Source organism: Lutjanus erythropterus, chromosome 18 (genome assembly GCF_056507025.1).
Source record: "Lutjanus erythropterus isolate fLutEry1 chromosome 18, fLutEry1.hap2, whole genome shotgun sequence".
Lineage (NCBI taxonomy): Eukaryota > Metazoa > Chordata > Actinopteri > Lutjaniformes > Lutjanidae > Lutjanus > Lutjanus erythropterus.
This window is the reverse complement of record NC_139334.1, coordinates 27,751,595-27,769,815: the sequence shown is the minus strand read 5'-3', so window position 1 is coordinate 27,769,815 and position 18,221 is coordinate 27,751,595. Positions and strand designations below refer to the sequence as shown.

The 18,221-nt window shown below is 41.3% G+C and overlaps 1 protein-coding gene across 6 annotated transcripts in view; it reads right to left on the bottom strand.

The window, feature by feature from the left end:
- fgfr3 (fibroblast growth factor receptor 3) overlaps nucleotides 1–14,822 on the bottom strand; it is a 104,429-nt gene extending 89,607 nt beyond the window's left edge. For 5 of the 6 annotated variants that reach the window (XM_084742156.1, XM_084742155.1, XM_084742158.1 and 2 more), the window contains exons 1-2: nucleotides 14,229–14,822; nucleotides 5,595–5,820 (exon numbers count right to left, since the gene is read on the bottom strand). In XM_084742156.1, coding sequence (XP_084598282.1) covers nucleotides 5,595–5,742 — 148 coding nt within the window. In that variant the 5' untranslated portion in view covers nucleotides 5,743–5,820; nucleotides 14,229–14,822. The remainder of the gene's footprint in view (nucleotides 1–5,594; nucleotides 5,821–14,228) is intronic. The other variant, XM_084742160.1, reaches the window with a different exon arrangement.
- Between the last annotated feature and the right edge of the window lie 3,399 nt (nucleotides 14,823–18,221).

Below are 18,221 nucleotides of genomic sequence, written 5' to 3'. Positions count from 1 at the left end.
CACACACACACACACACACACACACACACACACACACACACAGACTCGCACACTCTCTGTCTAAAAATGACACAGATTTGCTTTCTTCTCAGTTTGAAGGGCATACTGACCACACACACCCACGCCGTCTCCCTCTTTTCTCTCTGTTCCACACACACACACACACACATACACACACACTCTCCGCTATCCTTTAATTTTTATGTTTCTCTCTTTTCATCTTCTTTTACTGCCTCCTTTTCATAATCCGCCTCTGCTCGTACAGACATAACATTCACTTAACTGCAGACTCCACGTAGGCTCTGCACCCTCTCTCTCTCTCACACACACACACACACACACGCTCAAAAGCAATGGCAAAACTGAATGTGTTGAGTTTATATGTCTGCTGCTTCACAGAGAAACGTCAGAGCGGAGGAGCCACATATTTCAGCTGAGCTCCACGGGGGCACCGGTGGGAAGCGTGTGTGGTCAGTAAATACAGAGGGGAGAAGAATAACACACACACAAACACACACACACACACACACATGGCCTCTGCTCTTTGTCATCAGCCTCTCACATCGTGTCAACTCCGTCTTTCTAACACTTTTTTTCCTCCACCACAACATTTGGAAATGCCACCAGCTTTTGGAGAAATAAACAACGTTGCGCTCTGAGACAACATTACTGTAGATTTAATGGAAACAAGGATTTACACCACACACACACACACACACACACACACACACACACACACACACACACACACACACACACACACACACACACACATTCGCACACACACACACATTCGCACACAAAAACACAGTGTCTCCTTATGTCACACTTGCATAAATACAGACCAAGGGATGTGTGGCATTCTGGGAGATAAACCAGCATTCTGAAACACTGCTATTTTTTCTTCCTGAAAACATACCTACACAGGGTTCAGTGGTCAAATTAATACATTTATTTATGACAGCTCCACGGAAACAAGCAAACAATTATGAAATATTACTGTGAGGATGTCCAAATTGCAGCACAATTACTTTTAATTTATATTTATGGGCGTGTTGTAAACTTTCAAGGGCATTTTTGTCCTCAGCGCCTGCTAATTTCTGACCCTGACACAGACACACACATCAATCTGCACACACACACACAGCGGCACAAACACGGTGCATTCATAACACAGAAAACACAAACCTAAGTAACAACTCTGCAGCCCGGCGCTGCCGCGGCTGAGGGGAAATTGTGCCATCTGCCAGTAAACGACAGTCATTTTATCCCTACTGCTCGTCCATCTGTGGACGTGGGGAGCGCTGCTGAAGGCCAGGAGGCCGCGGGGGAGACGAGACGTATGCTGGAGACGCCTCATCATCTTTACCTCCTTATAATACAGAAAAATGCAAGAACTTCACTGCTGGAGGATACAAGAGGATGCTGAGATGGTTAAAGCTCGAGAAGATAATCAACCATCAAGGATGAGTTTTATTTTTTAGGAGCCTGAAGATGAGATTCAATATGGTTTCAAGATCTTCATTATCAGAGGCAGTGAATTATCAGCTCAAAATGAGGAAAGCTAATAAATTATCACTGCTGCTGAGTAAAATCCTTGGAACCTGAAGATGGTTGGCACTTAATGTCAGACATTTATGAATGTTCTCAACTTGAAGAGGAACATTTCATCCTACATGAGACCTGAAAACTTGAAAAATCCTGAAAACTTAAAAGCATAAAAGCTTGCATTCATTCCAAAGGGCAACAGGTTCTGTGTCTATAGAAAAGAGAAGCTTGGGCAGGAGAAAATTGTCTAATTAAAAACCACTTGTGCATGAGAATATTTTCAAATTAAAAGCCTCTTGGGCATGAAAACCCATCTACTTCATCTATTCAGAAAACTGTTGCCAAGTAAACTGCTTTTAGATGCAGGTTTTCAAGACATCTGTGGGATTACATGTTATTACCAGACGGCCATCCACTTCACATCAAATTAGACGTCACACCACAAATATTAGCAACATGTAACAATACAGTGGGTGTTTCTGTGGGATATTTACTGTTATCAGGATGAAACAAACCTCACAAATAACACACAAACCATAATGGAACTTTAAAAGTCTCCATTAAAACCCAGCAGATAAGATTCTCTTTAAAATAAAAGCCACTTGCATGTGAAATATTTTCAAAATAAAAGCCATTTGGGTATAAAAAAAAAACATCTATTTTTTCTAATCTACAAACTGGAGGGATAACAACTTTTAGATGAAGTTTTTCCAGACATCTGTGGTCATGAATGAACCTCTGTCACATCAAAGGTGAACAACACTGACTGAAAAAACCAATAAATGTGTCTAACCCCCATTTTAAATGAGATTTCCAGCAAAAACAACTTTCCATCTCACCAGGAAACGTCTCTGAGGGAAACATGCCTGCACATGTTGCATGTTATCATCTTAACGTCAGACACTTCGCGTCAAATTAATCTTCACACTCGAACATGACGAACATCAGCAAATTGAAACAATATCCCTCTCAGAGCTACAGTACGTGCCCCTGCTGTATTTGGCCATGTCTTCATACTGCGCAGGTACACGGAGATCACAGCCTGAACACCCGCCACCCTGAGGGGGCTTAAAAAAACACAGAGCTTTTTGGATGATGCCAAGCATGATAGGCTGTGATGGCTCCCAGCAGGGAAGGCAATCAGGCGGACAGAATCATAACACGTCTATTGTAACATTGGGGCTTTTACATGAGAGAGGGCAAGGGGGGGCAGAAAGAGAAGAGGCGAGGGATCTCTTGGCTATAAAGAGTGGAATTCACACACAGGTAGAGGGGCTGTCAGACCAGCCTGACGCAGAGCTGTTTTTAACTCTTTTGGGGCAAGTCCATGTCAAACTGAAGTCAGAATGAAGGCCTTTCAAGTCTCTTAACGCTTAAATTTTCATGACATTTGAACATTTTCCCTGTAAAGCTCTATAATTTGTGCTTTTTTTTTTTGCGTAGCTGAGACCAAATCCTTTAGGGCTAAAACTGAAAGATGCAAGCTCTACTTTTTATTGTTCAAGGAGTTTTGAGACAAGAACACTTTTGCTTTCAAGTCTTCAGGCACTTAAAAAACTCCACAGAGACGTTCATGTTCCTGGTTCTACTGCACAGGACTACATGAAACTAGAGGACCTACCATGCCATACTAGCTTTTTGGGAAGCTGGCTGAATAACATTCCAAATTTAAGGTAAATGTTGGCGAGAATAAAAGTGGCGTGGCAATTTTCAAAGTGGTCCTTTGACCTCTGACCTCAAGATATCTGAATGAAAACGGGTTCTATGGTCTCCAAGAGTCTCTACTTTACAAACAGGCCCACTTTCTCCCAAAACCATGCAGTTTTTTGCATGTGTGCCTGTTCAGTTTTAATATTTCTGCACACTGGTGTCCTCAGACAGTATCAGACTGGGCTTAACTGAAAAGTGGAGACTCTTGTGGATTCAATGAGCCCAACTGAAGCGGACCCATTTTTTGAAACTTGACTTCACTGTATAAAATGACCTGTAGTGACTTCTAGGACAATCACAGCCTCATGAAACTTCATAGCCACAAAGTACAGATCTGGTTGCATGTAGATAATGTACAGATTTCCTAGGTATAATGACAAAAAGGTTTTTTTCTGAGCATTCTATGGGGTTTCCCATGGAGTTATTGTCTCAATTTGGTATTTTGGAGGGATTTTTGACCATTTTTATTCATTCTCAAGTAGCAAAAATGGTTACATTTTGCACCAAATCTGTGCAATAAACAGTATCAACCCAAAAACTCCTGCAACAACTTATGAAACATGATGGAGCATGGGAATGGCCACCATAGCCTCATACGCTCTGAACTTTCAAAGTCTGATACACGCCCAAAGACAATAAAATGATTACAAGCAGCACAGTGTTGAGCTGCATTTCAAATTACTCTTGAGGTCCCCAGCATTCAGCTGATGTTTCCATTACTGCCGACCTGATATCTCGCCCTAAAGATCACCTGTTTCCACCTAAAAATAACAAAAATTGGTCTATGTTAGGGAGGGAAGAAGTGCAAGTCCGCAGTTATACAAGTGCAAGAGCAGAAAGTCAAGTGTGTAGTCCTTAATTCTGTGACTTCAGGCCGTGTCTCAAGTCTGACCTCAGTTATTTGGAAGATGAATTACACACACAGACACAAGTTAAAAAAAATGTCTGTCCACGTTCTTGCACAAACACACACACACATGCAGGGTTATCTCAGCTTGCATAAGACTGGTTTGTCTCCAGAAAGCGTCTCGTCTTTCCCAATGCTCTGTAGTGTGTAAAGTGTGTCAAAGACTCATTTTAAATAACTCTCACATAAAAAGAAACAGAGGAGGGAGGGGGGGAGAGAGGGAGAAAAAACAACACTTGGCTAATGCCTCAGAAAAAGATTACTCTGCTGTGTTAGTTTTTTTGCGCAATATGGAGAGATTAAAGCAAACACAGTCAACGTTTACTTTGGATTGATCTTTGGGTATTTCTCTGCCTCCAGAACAAAGAGGGAAAATCGCGCTAAGCTCAGCGAACCGAGAAGAGTCCAATTAAATCCTCCTCATAAAAAAAAGAAAGACTCCACCACATTCGTATAAACAATAAATGTTCTTTTTGAAAGGCCTGCTATTTGAAGTGATGAACACACAGAAAACTGAACATGGTCTCAAGCAGATGTCATATTAGCATGGAAAATGGAGCAAGGAACAATTGAGGAGGAGAAGCGAATGTGTATAAGCAGCTAAACGTTGTCTTTCTTGTTTTTGGACAAGCACCCTTTCAGCTTTCTTTTATCCCGGTTTATGACTGAGTGTGAAGCCAACGTGAGGGGAATTCTTCTAAGCTGCGGTTTTGTTGTTGTGCTGCGAGAAAAGTGTCGCTTTAAGTTGCCTTTTTTTCACCTCCCGTGTGAGCAAACACGCTTGTTTTGTCTGACTAGCAGCCCCAAAACAAGAAGATATTCAATTCACAGTGATATGAAGCAGAGAAAAACAGCAAATCCTCACGTTTGGAAGTTTTCTTTGAGAAATGAAAAGTGATCGATGATTCATCTAATGATTTCAGCTATGATGCCTTCATGAACATGTTCTACTTTTCCCTCTGAGGTACTTTTCTACTACTCTTGTCTCCAAAAACAAAAAATATTCAAGTCACATGTTATGAAACAGAAAAACAGCAAATCATCACATTTTAGATGCTAGAATGAGTCAATATTTGGCATTTTTGCTTGACAAATGCTAAATTATTGGCAATCAATGAATCAGCTTATGATATCAAGATATTGTAGGACTTTTCTGGTATCCATGAACTCATCATTAGATTTAAATGTAAGACTCTTTAAGACACCTTAAGACCATGATGAATGCAATATAAGGCATATTTTGCATCCATACTGACATAAAGGTACAAGCACAGTTTGCATTAGTTGTTATTTGTCCAGTATTGGTTTTCGCTCTAACTCTATAAAAGCAACTCTGCAGAAACTCTGCTTGAACACAGTTGCCGGTGCAGTTTCAGCAGTAGCATCAGCAGTTTGTACAAATATGCAAGGGTCTGATAACGCGTCCTACCTGTGGGCTGAGCGGTGGGCAGCCTGGCCGGAGCGACGCAGAGAGGCAGGAGGAAGGAAATCCAGAGTGAGCACCACAGAGCCGTCATTCCTCTGGACGACGAGGTGAGACGCAGAGCAGCAAGGCCCGACTCAGACTCAGACAACATCCTCCGTTCGCATGCTGTCCAGCAGAAGGGCGGCCTCCAATGCCGCAAGAAACTATCCAACAGCTCCCCGCCACTGACCTGGAAAACGACCGCAAACATGAGGAAAAAAGAAGGGTTCCTACACTTTTACCAAAGTCACTTTTCAAGAATTTTTAAGGTGAATTTTCAAGCTTCTTTGGGTAAATTACACATTAGCATACGTATGGTCAAAATGATTCTTCATCACATCAAATTATGCTTCTGAAAGAGACATAATCGCACCAGAGCTGCTGTTGTAAAGTACAATGCTAGCTTTAGCGTTAGCTTCCCATTCCCATAGCCAATTTTACTTTTAACTGTTCAGCTGGGAATTTACAGACGGCTTTTTGGTAAGAAGCTGAAGGATTTATTAGCTAACACACTGTAACCTGAACTGTACATTTACTGCCAGAGTGACAACTTACTGCTCTCCTTCGCTTTGCTAGCATTGTGTCACCCTTAGTCTGCTGTCACTAAACCTCACTTGCTGCCACTTGCTCACTTGCTACACACATGACAGCCTGCTTCAATAAAGTTAAAAAACCCCCTAACTGTGAAGGCAGCCGCAGTAAACCGGCATCCCGTGGTAATATGTCATCGCCCAATTTGTGAAAGGAAAACACAACAAAGTTTTACGTTTCAAAATGTGTCAGTAAGTAGCTTCAGCATCTGAGCCAATATCCGACTTACTTTATTTCTGTATCAAAAAGCAAAGTATTCATTCCTGCAATTGCAACTTCAAGCACTTTTAAAACCTTGAAAACAAGACATTAAAATCAAAGTGTTTTCAAGGATTTCCAGCACCTGCACGAACTCTGAAAGATCACTCCACCACTGATGTTCCCTGTGAGATTCAGGCCCAGATTTTAACATGCAATCAGGAAGAAAATCAACTAACTCTGTAATATGAAGAATAAGACCACAGCACGAAGAAGCGCCTTAGGGTCTGCACACACATGCTACCATATTTTGACCTGACATTCCACTCAGATCTCAAGGATTAGGGTGGAAATCCATCTTTGCAGTTTTTCTCAGAACCTTTGTCGGAGCACCTGATCGTTAAGATGGGCGGATAGGAGCTCTGATATTGGAACAGCTGAAGAAACCTTTTGTATGATACCCACAGCCTGGAGAAAGAGTTCATTAACTAATCAATTAACTTTGCTGCAGCAGGATTAGCCGAGGAGAGAGAAAAATCAGACCTAAACAGGCTGTCATTCCTTCCACGGGTCTCTTTTCTGCTTGAGAAACTCTTCTGCATGGTTTAGCAAGCGATTGACACGGATTCACTAATCTTCCTGCAGGATGAGGAATGCCGAAGTCTACAGTATCAGTTGCCCAACGTGCCCGGCGGCTCGCAGGCGGCGTCAGCGGAGGAGGAGGAGGAGGAGGAGGGAGCGTGACGGCTACGGCGAGCGACGGCTTAAGCAGGGAGAAGCTGGAATGCACTGAGGTTCGCGGAGAAAGCTCTGAGCGAGGTGCCCAGAAAAGCAAAGCACAAAACCCCCCACATGCACACACACAACGACTGTTAGTTTAAACTGTCCAGCTTCAGAATAGCCTTGGCCACGAGACGTCGAGAAAAAAAAAAAAACCCACGCACAAGTTTTGGCGAACACACACGCACATGCAAACACCTCAGAGTGGGCTTTGCTTGCACACACAGAGGTGCATTGTACACACACGCAGCGTCCAGAGAAAGGTTGTGTTGTCTTAAGTCTTAACAGTACTGTTTTTCTTTCTCTCTGCGGACCTGTGACCCACTCCTTGCTCAGCACAAACTGCAGCCCAGGCCGGCTCTGCGAGGCTCTGTTTGCACATTATCACTCCTCAGCACAGAAAAACACCAACTGGGGGAACTTCAGAAGACACACATGGACAGATAAAGCAGCACAGAGTCTAATCTAAACACCGGCACTGCACCTTTAATGCCTCAGCAGGCTTTCATGTTCTCTATACGCACTTCTCTATACGGAGAGCTCTTCTTCTGCACGTCCTCACCTTCTTACAACACAAGACGCCTACACGCTGCTGCGGTTTGTTTACACAGCACGATAAGGCCTTTCGCTCTCCAGGCGTGGAGGTAGCTGATTGCAGGCCTCTCCGATTTGAAACTTTTTGTTTTCTCTGGCAGGCACAGGCTCTCACATGAAGAAAAAAAGAATCTCAGCTTTTTACGGCCGCTTCGCTCCGAGGGCTGACGGAGCTTGGGAGTTGTTCTGTTTAGACAAGCAGAGTGACATGTGACATGTGAGAAGAAGCCGGAAAACAACACGGGCTAACAGACTAATTTGGCGACAGGTGATAGTTAGGAGTACCTTGTTCACAGAGTAATTGTGAATTTGAGGAGCAGCCAAGTGTTGCAACATGACTGATAGCAATAAACAGAAAAAAGGTCTTGGCAAAATAGAAACCTTATATCCTCTCTTTTTGAAATATTGAGCAGAAGTGGCAAGTAACAAAGTACAAACTCCTTCCAGTTTCAAAATAAGCTTGTTACTTTAGTTTAAAGTTTAGTGGTAGGAGTGAACATTTTATTTTGAAGGTCCAAGTAGTAGTTTTACATGCACAATGAAGTGAATTCTGCCACTAGCTGTCTCTCTCACATTAAAACAACAAGAGGACTTAGTTTGATGATGTCGTGAAGTAGTGTGGGATCATTCACTTTTAAACAACTACTGAAATCTATCTGACATCACTCATGTTCATGGACGAGGCAATATTAAAGTTTTAGTCACAAACACTGACTTCTTTCCTCTCTCTGACGTATCCTGGAAGTTACAGCAACTAACTCGAATGGTGAGCAGGAAACGTGCCATTACCTTGAATAAATAATGGATTTCCCCACGTTTGATTGTTGGAAACATTCGGGATAAAGTAAGTACACATTTCAACAAAATATATAAAACATGCAAAGACATTTTCATGGGTAAATGTTACATATTATAGTCTTAATGCATTTGATGGGATTTATCAATTATTTAAGTTTTGCATCATCGTCTGCTGAGTTCCAAAGATGACAAGACAGCCTCGACGGCAGAGAAAAGGCGTCCAGTAAATCTATCAGCTGAGAAGCTTTTTAGCACTGCAGGACTGATTTTGGTTTATTTATTCTTTATTCCTCTGTGACAGTAAACTGAATGTCTTTTGGTTGCGGGTAAAACAAGACATTGCATTGAGCTTTGGAAGCAATGATCGACATTTTTCACCATTTTCTTACAGTTTATGGACCCAAAAATGAATCAGTCAGTTGAGAATTAGATCCATAATGAAAATAAAACAGTTGCAGCCCTACTATATTAGGTTTTTAAAAGTTTATTTGACATTAGAGTGGTTAAGGTTTGATAGAAACAGTTGGTAGAACTGTCCTACTGGGTTATTTTTTACTTTAACTACATTTCAGTCTGTACTTTTTCAAATTTACTTGAGTACAGAAGTTAATTCAGTACTCCTGTCCTACCAGTCTTTTTTTACACTAGTATCTGCACTTCTGCTCAAGTGTGTGTACTTTTGCCGCCTGAGATATTGAGTAATAAAACTCAACTAAGAACTTTTTACCCCAAAGTGGACACGTCAAACAGTGGAAATGAACTCTTCACAGCCACTTTGATTTCCCTTAACAACCCCAAGAAGCAGAGAAGGAGAAGAAAAAGAGGCAGTGCAGATCCCAAAGACCCCAGCGAGGAGTTCAAAGCCTCCAAAGTGTTTTCATGCTAATATTTTCTTTAAGCATGAAAGGGAAACACAACCACAGCGGTGAATAATACATGAACATTAATCATGCAGAACTATCTTCACATTGTAATCGCTCGGAGGCAGAGAAATGCTTTAACAGGGGTTCAAATCCCTGTCATCCACGCTCCCCCTCAGTGAGGATCAATGCGAGGCGGTCACATGCTCGTCACACCTCTCTGTGGAGTGTCAGTAATCTTTAATAATTAAGCCGGAGAATCAACAGCCGGGGCCTGGATCGACTTTGTCATTTTGGGAAAAGGGGATTAGAGGGGTTTTTTTGGGGGGGGGGGGGCACAAGTGCAAACAGCAGCAGGGCAGACGGGCGGTGGACAGACTGATAGACTGACACTCGAGTGGGTGATCATCCATATCAGTGCCTCGTTTTTTAAAAATTTCTCTCGTCTCTCCCCTCCTCACCTTGTCCCCTCGCTGCTCCTCCACCCTGCCTTTATCACATCACACCACCCTCTCTTCAAAGCGCTCTCAGACGCAGCCTCAGGTGAGAAGAGATATTGATCAGCTGAGCGGCAGAGAGAGAGGAGCTGTCAGAGGTAAAGTGTGACTCCAAGTGGAAAGTGCTGCAGGCTGTGGACTCGAGCTGACACTCAGACTGCAGGGCTAAAACATATCGTCGTGTGCCCGTCATTGCACATGTAAAAGATACCTGTCCAAGAATTAGTTCTCTGCATTAAACAGAGGCAACAACACAATGCTTTAGTCCATCTGATAGTATATAAGAAGATAAATCACAGCTTACACGGTTCAACAGAGTAAATCTAGCAACTCACTTGCTTAATCAGGCAAGATTGCACTATTTTTCATGCAAAAATGGCAGAAAATACTGTTTTCAGCCTCTCAAAGATGGAGATTTTCTACTTTCCTCTGCTTATAATCATATTAAACTGAATATCTTTGGGTTTTGAACTGACAGAATGAGTCATTTAAAGGCATCACCTTGGACTTTGAGAGACAAGGACGGGCATTTTTCATTATTTTCTGACATTTTATAGATTTTTTTCTTTGATGTTATTTGATTTTCGCTAATAAATGCAACAGTTTGTACGGGGCCAAGTAAAAACTGACAGTGGGCAATGTTGAATCCTGGTTTATAAATCGAAGAAAAATAGGTTGGTAAAGTATACGTTCACACTGCACTGCCTTCGTACTCAGTATCCATATTCCAGTGTGAACTGGTTGCAGTCCCTAAGTGGTGACATCATGATGTGAATGGCTTCATAGAAACAGATTTTGCCCAAAATTTGGCGATGGAAGTCAACATTTTACTTTCTGACGGTGTAACTGCACATAGAAAAGTCTGATTGATCAGATTAGATACATCTATTGGGCGTCCTCAACCCAGTAAGGCTGCGTTCACAATGCAAACCTTAATGCTCAGTTTGGATTTAATGCTGAGATCTGATTTGTTTTTGTTTGGCTGTTCATACTATTTTTTAAATATGACCAGTATCAGATTCCAGTATAAACTGGTCGTATTCCTCACCTGGCAGCATTATGACATGAATAACTTCACAGAAACAGATTTCATCCAAAATTGATCTGTATCTGATTTAGGACCACGTATGCAAGTGGCCCAAATCAGAATTGAACAGATCAGATTCCATGTGACCTGTGCTGTTTTTTATTTTATCTCCTCAGCCAATCCAGTCATTCAATCAAAAATGGAACTGCATTAAAATCTTAGGCAAAAAAAAAATCTGCCTGGGACTTTTGCCTGCAGTGTGAATGCAGCCTTCGTGCTTAACACATAGATAACTCTCTTTGTGACTGCATTGTGAACATTACAGCAGATACCATGGGAAATTAAAATGTTATGAAGCTTAATAAGGTTGATATACGCTCTGTTTTAACTGCCTCAGACACATTGTGAGGAGTTACAGAGACATTATCGTGAAGCTACGGGGAAAAAGGAATGCCATTAAGTTGTATAGTGTCAGTGTAAACTTTGTTTTGAGTGTCACGGACCCACTATGAGTTCCTGGGGAAATATAGGACTGCTAAGTAAAGGACTAAAAATTAGGCCCTGAAAAATCAAATCTTGTACATATCATTGACTATTCATGACTTAATGAATAATAGTGGAAAATTTGTGAAGATTTTGGCAGAAAACAGTCTTTGTTATTTTTTGTTAAAAGTTGAACTCTCATAACTAGAGCTGCAAAGATTAGATGATTACTTGTAAACTATGTAATTAATCATTTTCAATAACATTTTCAAGAAAAAATGTCAAACATTTTCTTATTTCAGCTTCTCAAATGTGAATATTCCCTGGTTTCTCTACTCCTCTATGACAGTAAACTCTTTGGGTTGAGGACAAAACAAGACTTTGGGAGACAGTGATCAACATTTCTCACCATTTTCTGACTTTTTATGGCTCAAACAACGAACTGATTAATCGAGAAAATGATCGACACATTAATCGACAGTGCAGGAAATTGTTTGTTGCAGCCCTACTCAGAACTAATCTGCTTCATCTAGACTGTGTATGTGTGGATTTATCAGATTTATTTGACAATGACCTGGTCACCTTTCTCCATCGTTGCTTTGCAACATTAAAACCAGCAAGAAAAGCCAGGACTGAGACAGACATGCAGAGATCTGTCCTCCAAAATCACCAAAACAACCCTAATTTTAGCAGAACTTGTTATCCTCATTAGGAGAAGAGGTTTTTGGGGCCTTTAAGCCAAGTAAAGTCAATAATTGCAGTATCAGAGACATATTATACAAGACAGGTTTCCTGCAGAGATACAACAAGACGTTAATCTGCTAAAAAAGGCCAGATAAGGTCACTGCTGCAACACATACTGCTTGAATTATCGGAATATGTCCGTGAATTAGTGTTTGTGCAGCTTTTCTTCTCAAATTAGACAAGTTGGAGCCAATTAATGCACCACTCTGCTCTTTATGAAAGAGTAGAAGAAGAAAGGCAGCCAAAACTGCACGCAGAGGGATGGTCTCAGGCCAATTTCGGTAATGAAAAGAGGCAATCAGAGTCTCATTTGGAACCGAATGTGTGTGAGGCTCGCCTCCTGATTGAAAACGCTGCAAACTGGCGTGCGTTATTTCTCGGGTCAATAGATACAATTAATTTGCGGCATTAGCGCAGCTATTATCACACGCACGCTTGTTTTATGGCTCCGAAATTTAATAGGCTCATGCAGTACAAGTCTCAAATCTCATTTCAGAGCTCTTCTCTCGCAGGATGCTGCTATAATCCGGTCATTTTCTCCGCTGATGACTTGACATGCTGGGAGTCAAAGCGGAGCTGAGTGGCCAAAAAAATCACCATCTGAATCCCATTGAAGAGCGAGTGTTTGAAGAGGGGATGACTGATCTGCTGCTGAGGGGAGAGAACCGCACAGCTCGTTCATTCAAAGGGAAGAAAAAAGAGAGAGAGAGAATCTGCTGCTGCTTTCTGGAGAAACTTCAGAGATGATCAGAGGCATTAGGGAGCGCGGCTGATGTGTAATTCATATTTCTGCTCCGAACCAGAGGAGAAGACGTCACTGGTGCAGCAGCGAGCAGAAAAGGCGTGTTCGTCCTAACACAGGAGCGGATAGGATGGCGATGGAAGTCAATATTTGACTTTTTAACAGTGAAATTATACGTGGACTGCTCTAAAACGCATCAGAACTCATTCTGGTGAACAGATTAACCTGCGTAATTTCATAATTCATACGTCTGCTTTTTCCTCAAATTCTGCCTCTGGGTTTCACATGTTTTCCCACAATCCAGGATCTTTCTCTAAGTGTCAAACTGGACAGACTGAGGCGGAGAATGACTTTTGATTTTGAGAAAAAATCTTTAAGCAAGTTGTGGGCTCAAACAAATATGACATTTTCAGCCCCGCAGTGTGCGTAATTCCATAATTCATCTGCTTTTCCTCTAACGCGTCCACTGGGTTTCACGTTTCCCTCATTCCACGTTTTTTATTTTCTAAAAAACCAATGTGTCAGTATTTTAAAATGGACGGAGAATGACTTCTGATGCTCAGAAAATTCTTCAATCAAGTGGGTTTCCATTGAAAACAAGGGAATGTGCTCAACCACTTGCCAGTTCCAGTGGAAATGCGTGCGTAATCTCATAATTCATAAATTTTGCCACTTGGTTTCACATTTTTCCCATCATTCCAGGAAAACCAAAGTGTCAATATTTTGAAACTGGACAGAATGAGGCGTTGAGAATGACTTTTGATTTTGAGAAAATACTTCAAGCCAGTTGCTCTACACTGAAAACAAGCGAATGAGCTTGAACAAAAATCACATTTTCAGTCCAGCACCGTGCGTAATTTCACCAACCTGCGCCACACGCAGCGCAGCCAGCATTAATGAGCAAAAACAGTCACCTCTGCGCGCTTTCTTCAAATCGGACTGGTACAGATACGCGCAGAGAGGGTCCTTGACCGAGACGCACCGCTTGCGCACAGACAGGGAGCGGAGGAGCCGTTCCCTCTGCGGCACCTGTGCGGTGGCACGGCAGCAGGGCTGGTCCCGCAGCTCCACGCTTCACACACACTGTACACACACTTTTAAGTGCAACACGGCTACTTAACACCGAAATAATGAAGAGCTTAACCTGTCTGTCTCACATCTACAAGGAAGTAAAGCTATTTCTCTCAAAGGCTGCAAAGAGTTGTTCGTAAATAATAATGATAATAATAATAATAATAATAATAATAATAATAATAATAATAATAATGATGATAAGCCACTTACCCAAAGTATCCCGTTTTGATAGTAAATATTAGCCTTTCAGATGTCTCCAAGCATTCAGAAGAAGAAAAACAGCTTTTATTTTCCTGTAAACTTCGTAAAAACCCACAAACTACTTTAAAATCCGTAAGTCCTCGCTCTTCGGGGAGCAGTTTGGCGACAGTGGAAAAAAAAAGTCAGAAATCCCCCTCACGACTTGACAGCGAGCAGTCCTCGGCTCGGGCACCGCCGCCACTGAAAGCCAACTTCTTCTCCACTAAATCCGGTTTTCCACTGCGCGCTGCTGTCCAAAGTGTCCAAACGTCCAGAGTGCGGTCATCCTGCGGTGTGGAGGGACTGAGAGGAGGCGGACCGGACTGGACGCAGTGAACGCGGCTCCTCGGTCCTCTCCGGAGCGGATGCCAGTCGGTGTGTCTCGTCGCCTCGGATCTACCAACTCGGACTGGTGGCTCTCCTCCGCCGGCTGCCTGTGAAGTACTACAGGCTGCACCGCGCTGCTGTAAAGACAGAGACAGGAGAGGAGGCACGAGGACTTCCTGTTTGGACCTTCAAAATAAAATGTTAGACGATGAACCAGTGACGCAATGCCTCTGCATGCTTTGAAGTTTATGTATCCCATTATGTTTTTTTTAAATACTATTTGGTTTATTTATTTTAATGCACTATGTTAAGTACAGGTCTGCAATGTTTGTATACATGAATGTCTGTTAATAAAGTTTTATTAAGTTTATGTATCCTATTTTTTTTTTTTATAATTAATACTTTACACTTTATTAATTAATTTATTTGGTTGTTCATTTAATTTAATGCATTGTGCCTTTTGTCTGGATGTAATTGTGCTGACTGTAATGTCTGTCTTCTATGTTTGAATGTTGAATGTTAATAAAGTTTTAAAAAGTGCTAAATAGTGGTGTACATTTGAAGTGGAATATACAATAAATAATGCTATTTTACACAATTTTTTACACATTTTTTTACGGAGCAACTAAAAACAATGTCTTGTATCTTTCTTCTGTCTATCTTGTTTTGTTTTTTGTTTTTTTTAAAAAATCATTTTCAGTTAAATAAAACTACTTTTTTTTATGATATTGTATATGCAGAAAATATTTAATGCAGATCATCAAGTTGAATAAATGTCCAGGTCTGCTAAATTCTTCAAATCATGTGTTGAGTTTTTTTTTTTTTTTTTTTTTTTTGGTTAATTCTTAATATGTTATTATTTTGCATAATTTCTTTTATCTTGTCTCCGTTGTATAATGTCCCTTGTTTTTTAGTTACTTGTATCAAACTATTTTATGAAAACTCTTGCACAATTTTACAGCAACTTCTGACACTCTAAAAAAAGATGCTAAAAAGTATAAATAAATAAAAGAATAAATACTTAAAATAAAATAAATAAATATGATTAAAAAAAACTATACGCCATGTCAACAGTTATATGAGTTAAAAATAATCAGAATATAGCATAAATACGAGTGATTCACGTGGGTCATAATTAAGTCATCAAAGGATTCCCATTCTGCCACGCAACTGCACAAAAAGGCTTTTATTTTGAAGGCCGAGCGCTCTCATGTGTTTCATTGTGTGAGTGTGTTGACGCTGCTCTCCTCTCCTCTCCAGTACCACCGCGGTCCGGGATGCCTCCTGGCTGCCTCTCTCTGCCTCCGCCGGGCTGCGCGCCTCCGGGACAAACAGCAGCAGCAGTAAGGGGGAGGGAGATCAAATTTCGGCGCGCCGCCCCTCCGGGGCCGCTGGAGGCAGCAGCTCCAAGCGCCTCCCACCTCTTCTTTAAGTTTGGTTCAGAAAAACTCAATCAAGCGAGGCATTACTGCAGAATCCAGAAGTGTTTGACATGATTTCTGGATGCTTTACAGTCGATGGGGGTCAGTGTGGGGTTTGAGAACCATAAGAGGACCAGGGAGAGGCTCCAGGTGGTCTTTGGGGGAAAAAAAGATTTGTTATTATGTCACTCTGTGAAGTTTATTACAATGACCGAATGTCTAGAAATAGTTAGAACTCACATGTCTTCTTAGTTATCTGCAGGGGCGCCATTAGAGGATAAAGTCCTGAGAGGATCAGGGGGCCACAGAGCTGCACAGGGGCCCTGGAACATGTCAAGGATTACAGATAGGTTATTTTTTGTGCCAGAGCTGTTTTTGAACTCTTCTCTTATGGAGTCCCAGGTTGTCTCCCCAGACTCTTAACAGACAACTCAAATAAGTCACCAGTATTTATTAAAAAAAACAGTCCGTGTTCTGCTCGGGGTCCAGGATGTGACAAATCTGGTGATTTCTTTCTGTGAAATAATTTGTTTGGTCATAGTTTCTGTGGCGACCAACGTGAAGAGGAAAACTGGAAAAATAGAAGCCAACTCTGCTTTCAACACCTCTGAATAGAGTAAAAAGTTAATGAATCCAAGAGAGTTAGGAAAGTTTATGGCACTGCTTTTTGATTGAACTATTCCTATGAGGTTTAGAAAAAAATCAGATAAACTCAGTTGCATAATCATCTAACTTAAGTTTGTCCCTGAAGCAAAATATTTCCCTAAGCTGAGTGTTTAAACTAAGCACTCTATTATAGTCCTGAATGGACACGTGCATGTCCAGTTATTACTCCAGCCTATTACTTTCTGGAGTCCACTTGGAGAAACTGGTGCACACATGCACTTTATATCAGGGTCTGTAGTGGCCGCATGGGAAGGTCTGGACGGTACACAAATGTCCACACAGAACTGATGCACACTGTCTGTTGACGAAATTTACGTCATACGGACCCAAGCGGACCGTCACGCAATCGCATACACAGAAAGCCTAATACCAGACTTTCATGGCAGTTACTATTATAATACAGCTTATGTGCACTTCAGTTACCATGGTTACCCTTCACTCACATCATTATTTATTGTTAATAAACCCGTGCCTGGTGGAGTCAAGCTGTAATGTTCATAGCGTCCTGTAAGTGTTCTCTGTCCTGAAAAATGTGTCTTGTTATTTCCTACTCTTCAATCACCATAAATTCAGTCATTGTCTTATATTACATGCAACACATTAAGTTAAGACATCTGTAGATGAAAATTTAGGGAAACCTTAGCCTAAGTGCTTTTTTGCAGCCAGACATAGATTTTGTCAGTTACAGGTTATCCAGTTGCTAAAGGTGTTATTTAATGTCTTGGTGTGCAGTATAATCTTATTTAATGTAAGATTTTCTGTCGCCATTTTCCAAATGCTGCACATTTTCCGTTAATGTTTAATTTCTGTCTTAATACTCTAATACTCTTACAGTCCTTTTTACATGTTTTACCGCTGCTAACTGTCACATGTTAAACACTGTTAAAGAGTAAATGAGTCTTTTTTCCAGCAGAATTGCCTTTCAGTCATTATAAGATTGCAACCAGCTCAAACCAATGTTTGACCAGTCAGCCCTAAAGTGTGCTGAGTGAACAGTAAATTACCATTAACCACCCATTTAATCGGCCATATACTGCAGTCATCGGGCTAATTACTGCTGTCAGGACAGAGGTGATAGCACTCGACGCTGCTCTAAACAGCACGCCAATTACCATCATCTCTTAAACTGTGTTTTGAGAAGGCAACTTTATGACGCCATAAAGCAGAGCGGCCCTCTGCTAAGTGACTGTGAGGAGGCTGGAGGGAGTGTGCCGCTGCTGCGTGTCATCCATCTGTGTTTGTTTCACTGTGGTCTGTGACCATCTACGTCAACACGTCATAAATAACAGACAAGGGAAGAGACAAATAGACAAACATATAGATAGACCTTTTTGTTTTATATCATTGTAAATTGAATATTTTTGGATTTTTGATTGGTGGAGAGACAAAATTAATACATCAGCTTCACCCCTGGGAACTTGCAATAGGTATTTTTTATTATTTTTTAACCTTTTATTACAGAAGCGTAATGTTGTTAAGCCAGAAGAAGAAAAATACATCAGTTTAATTTCATAACGTGAAAAGTTTACTGTTATAACAAGATGTTTTT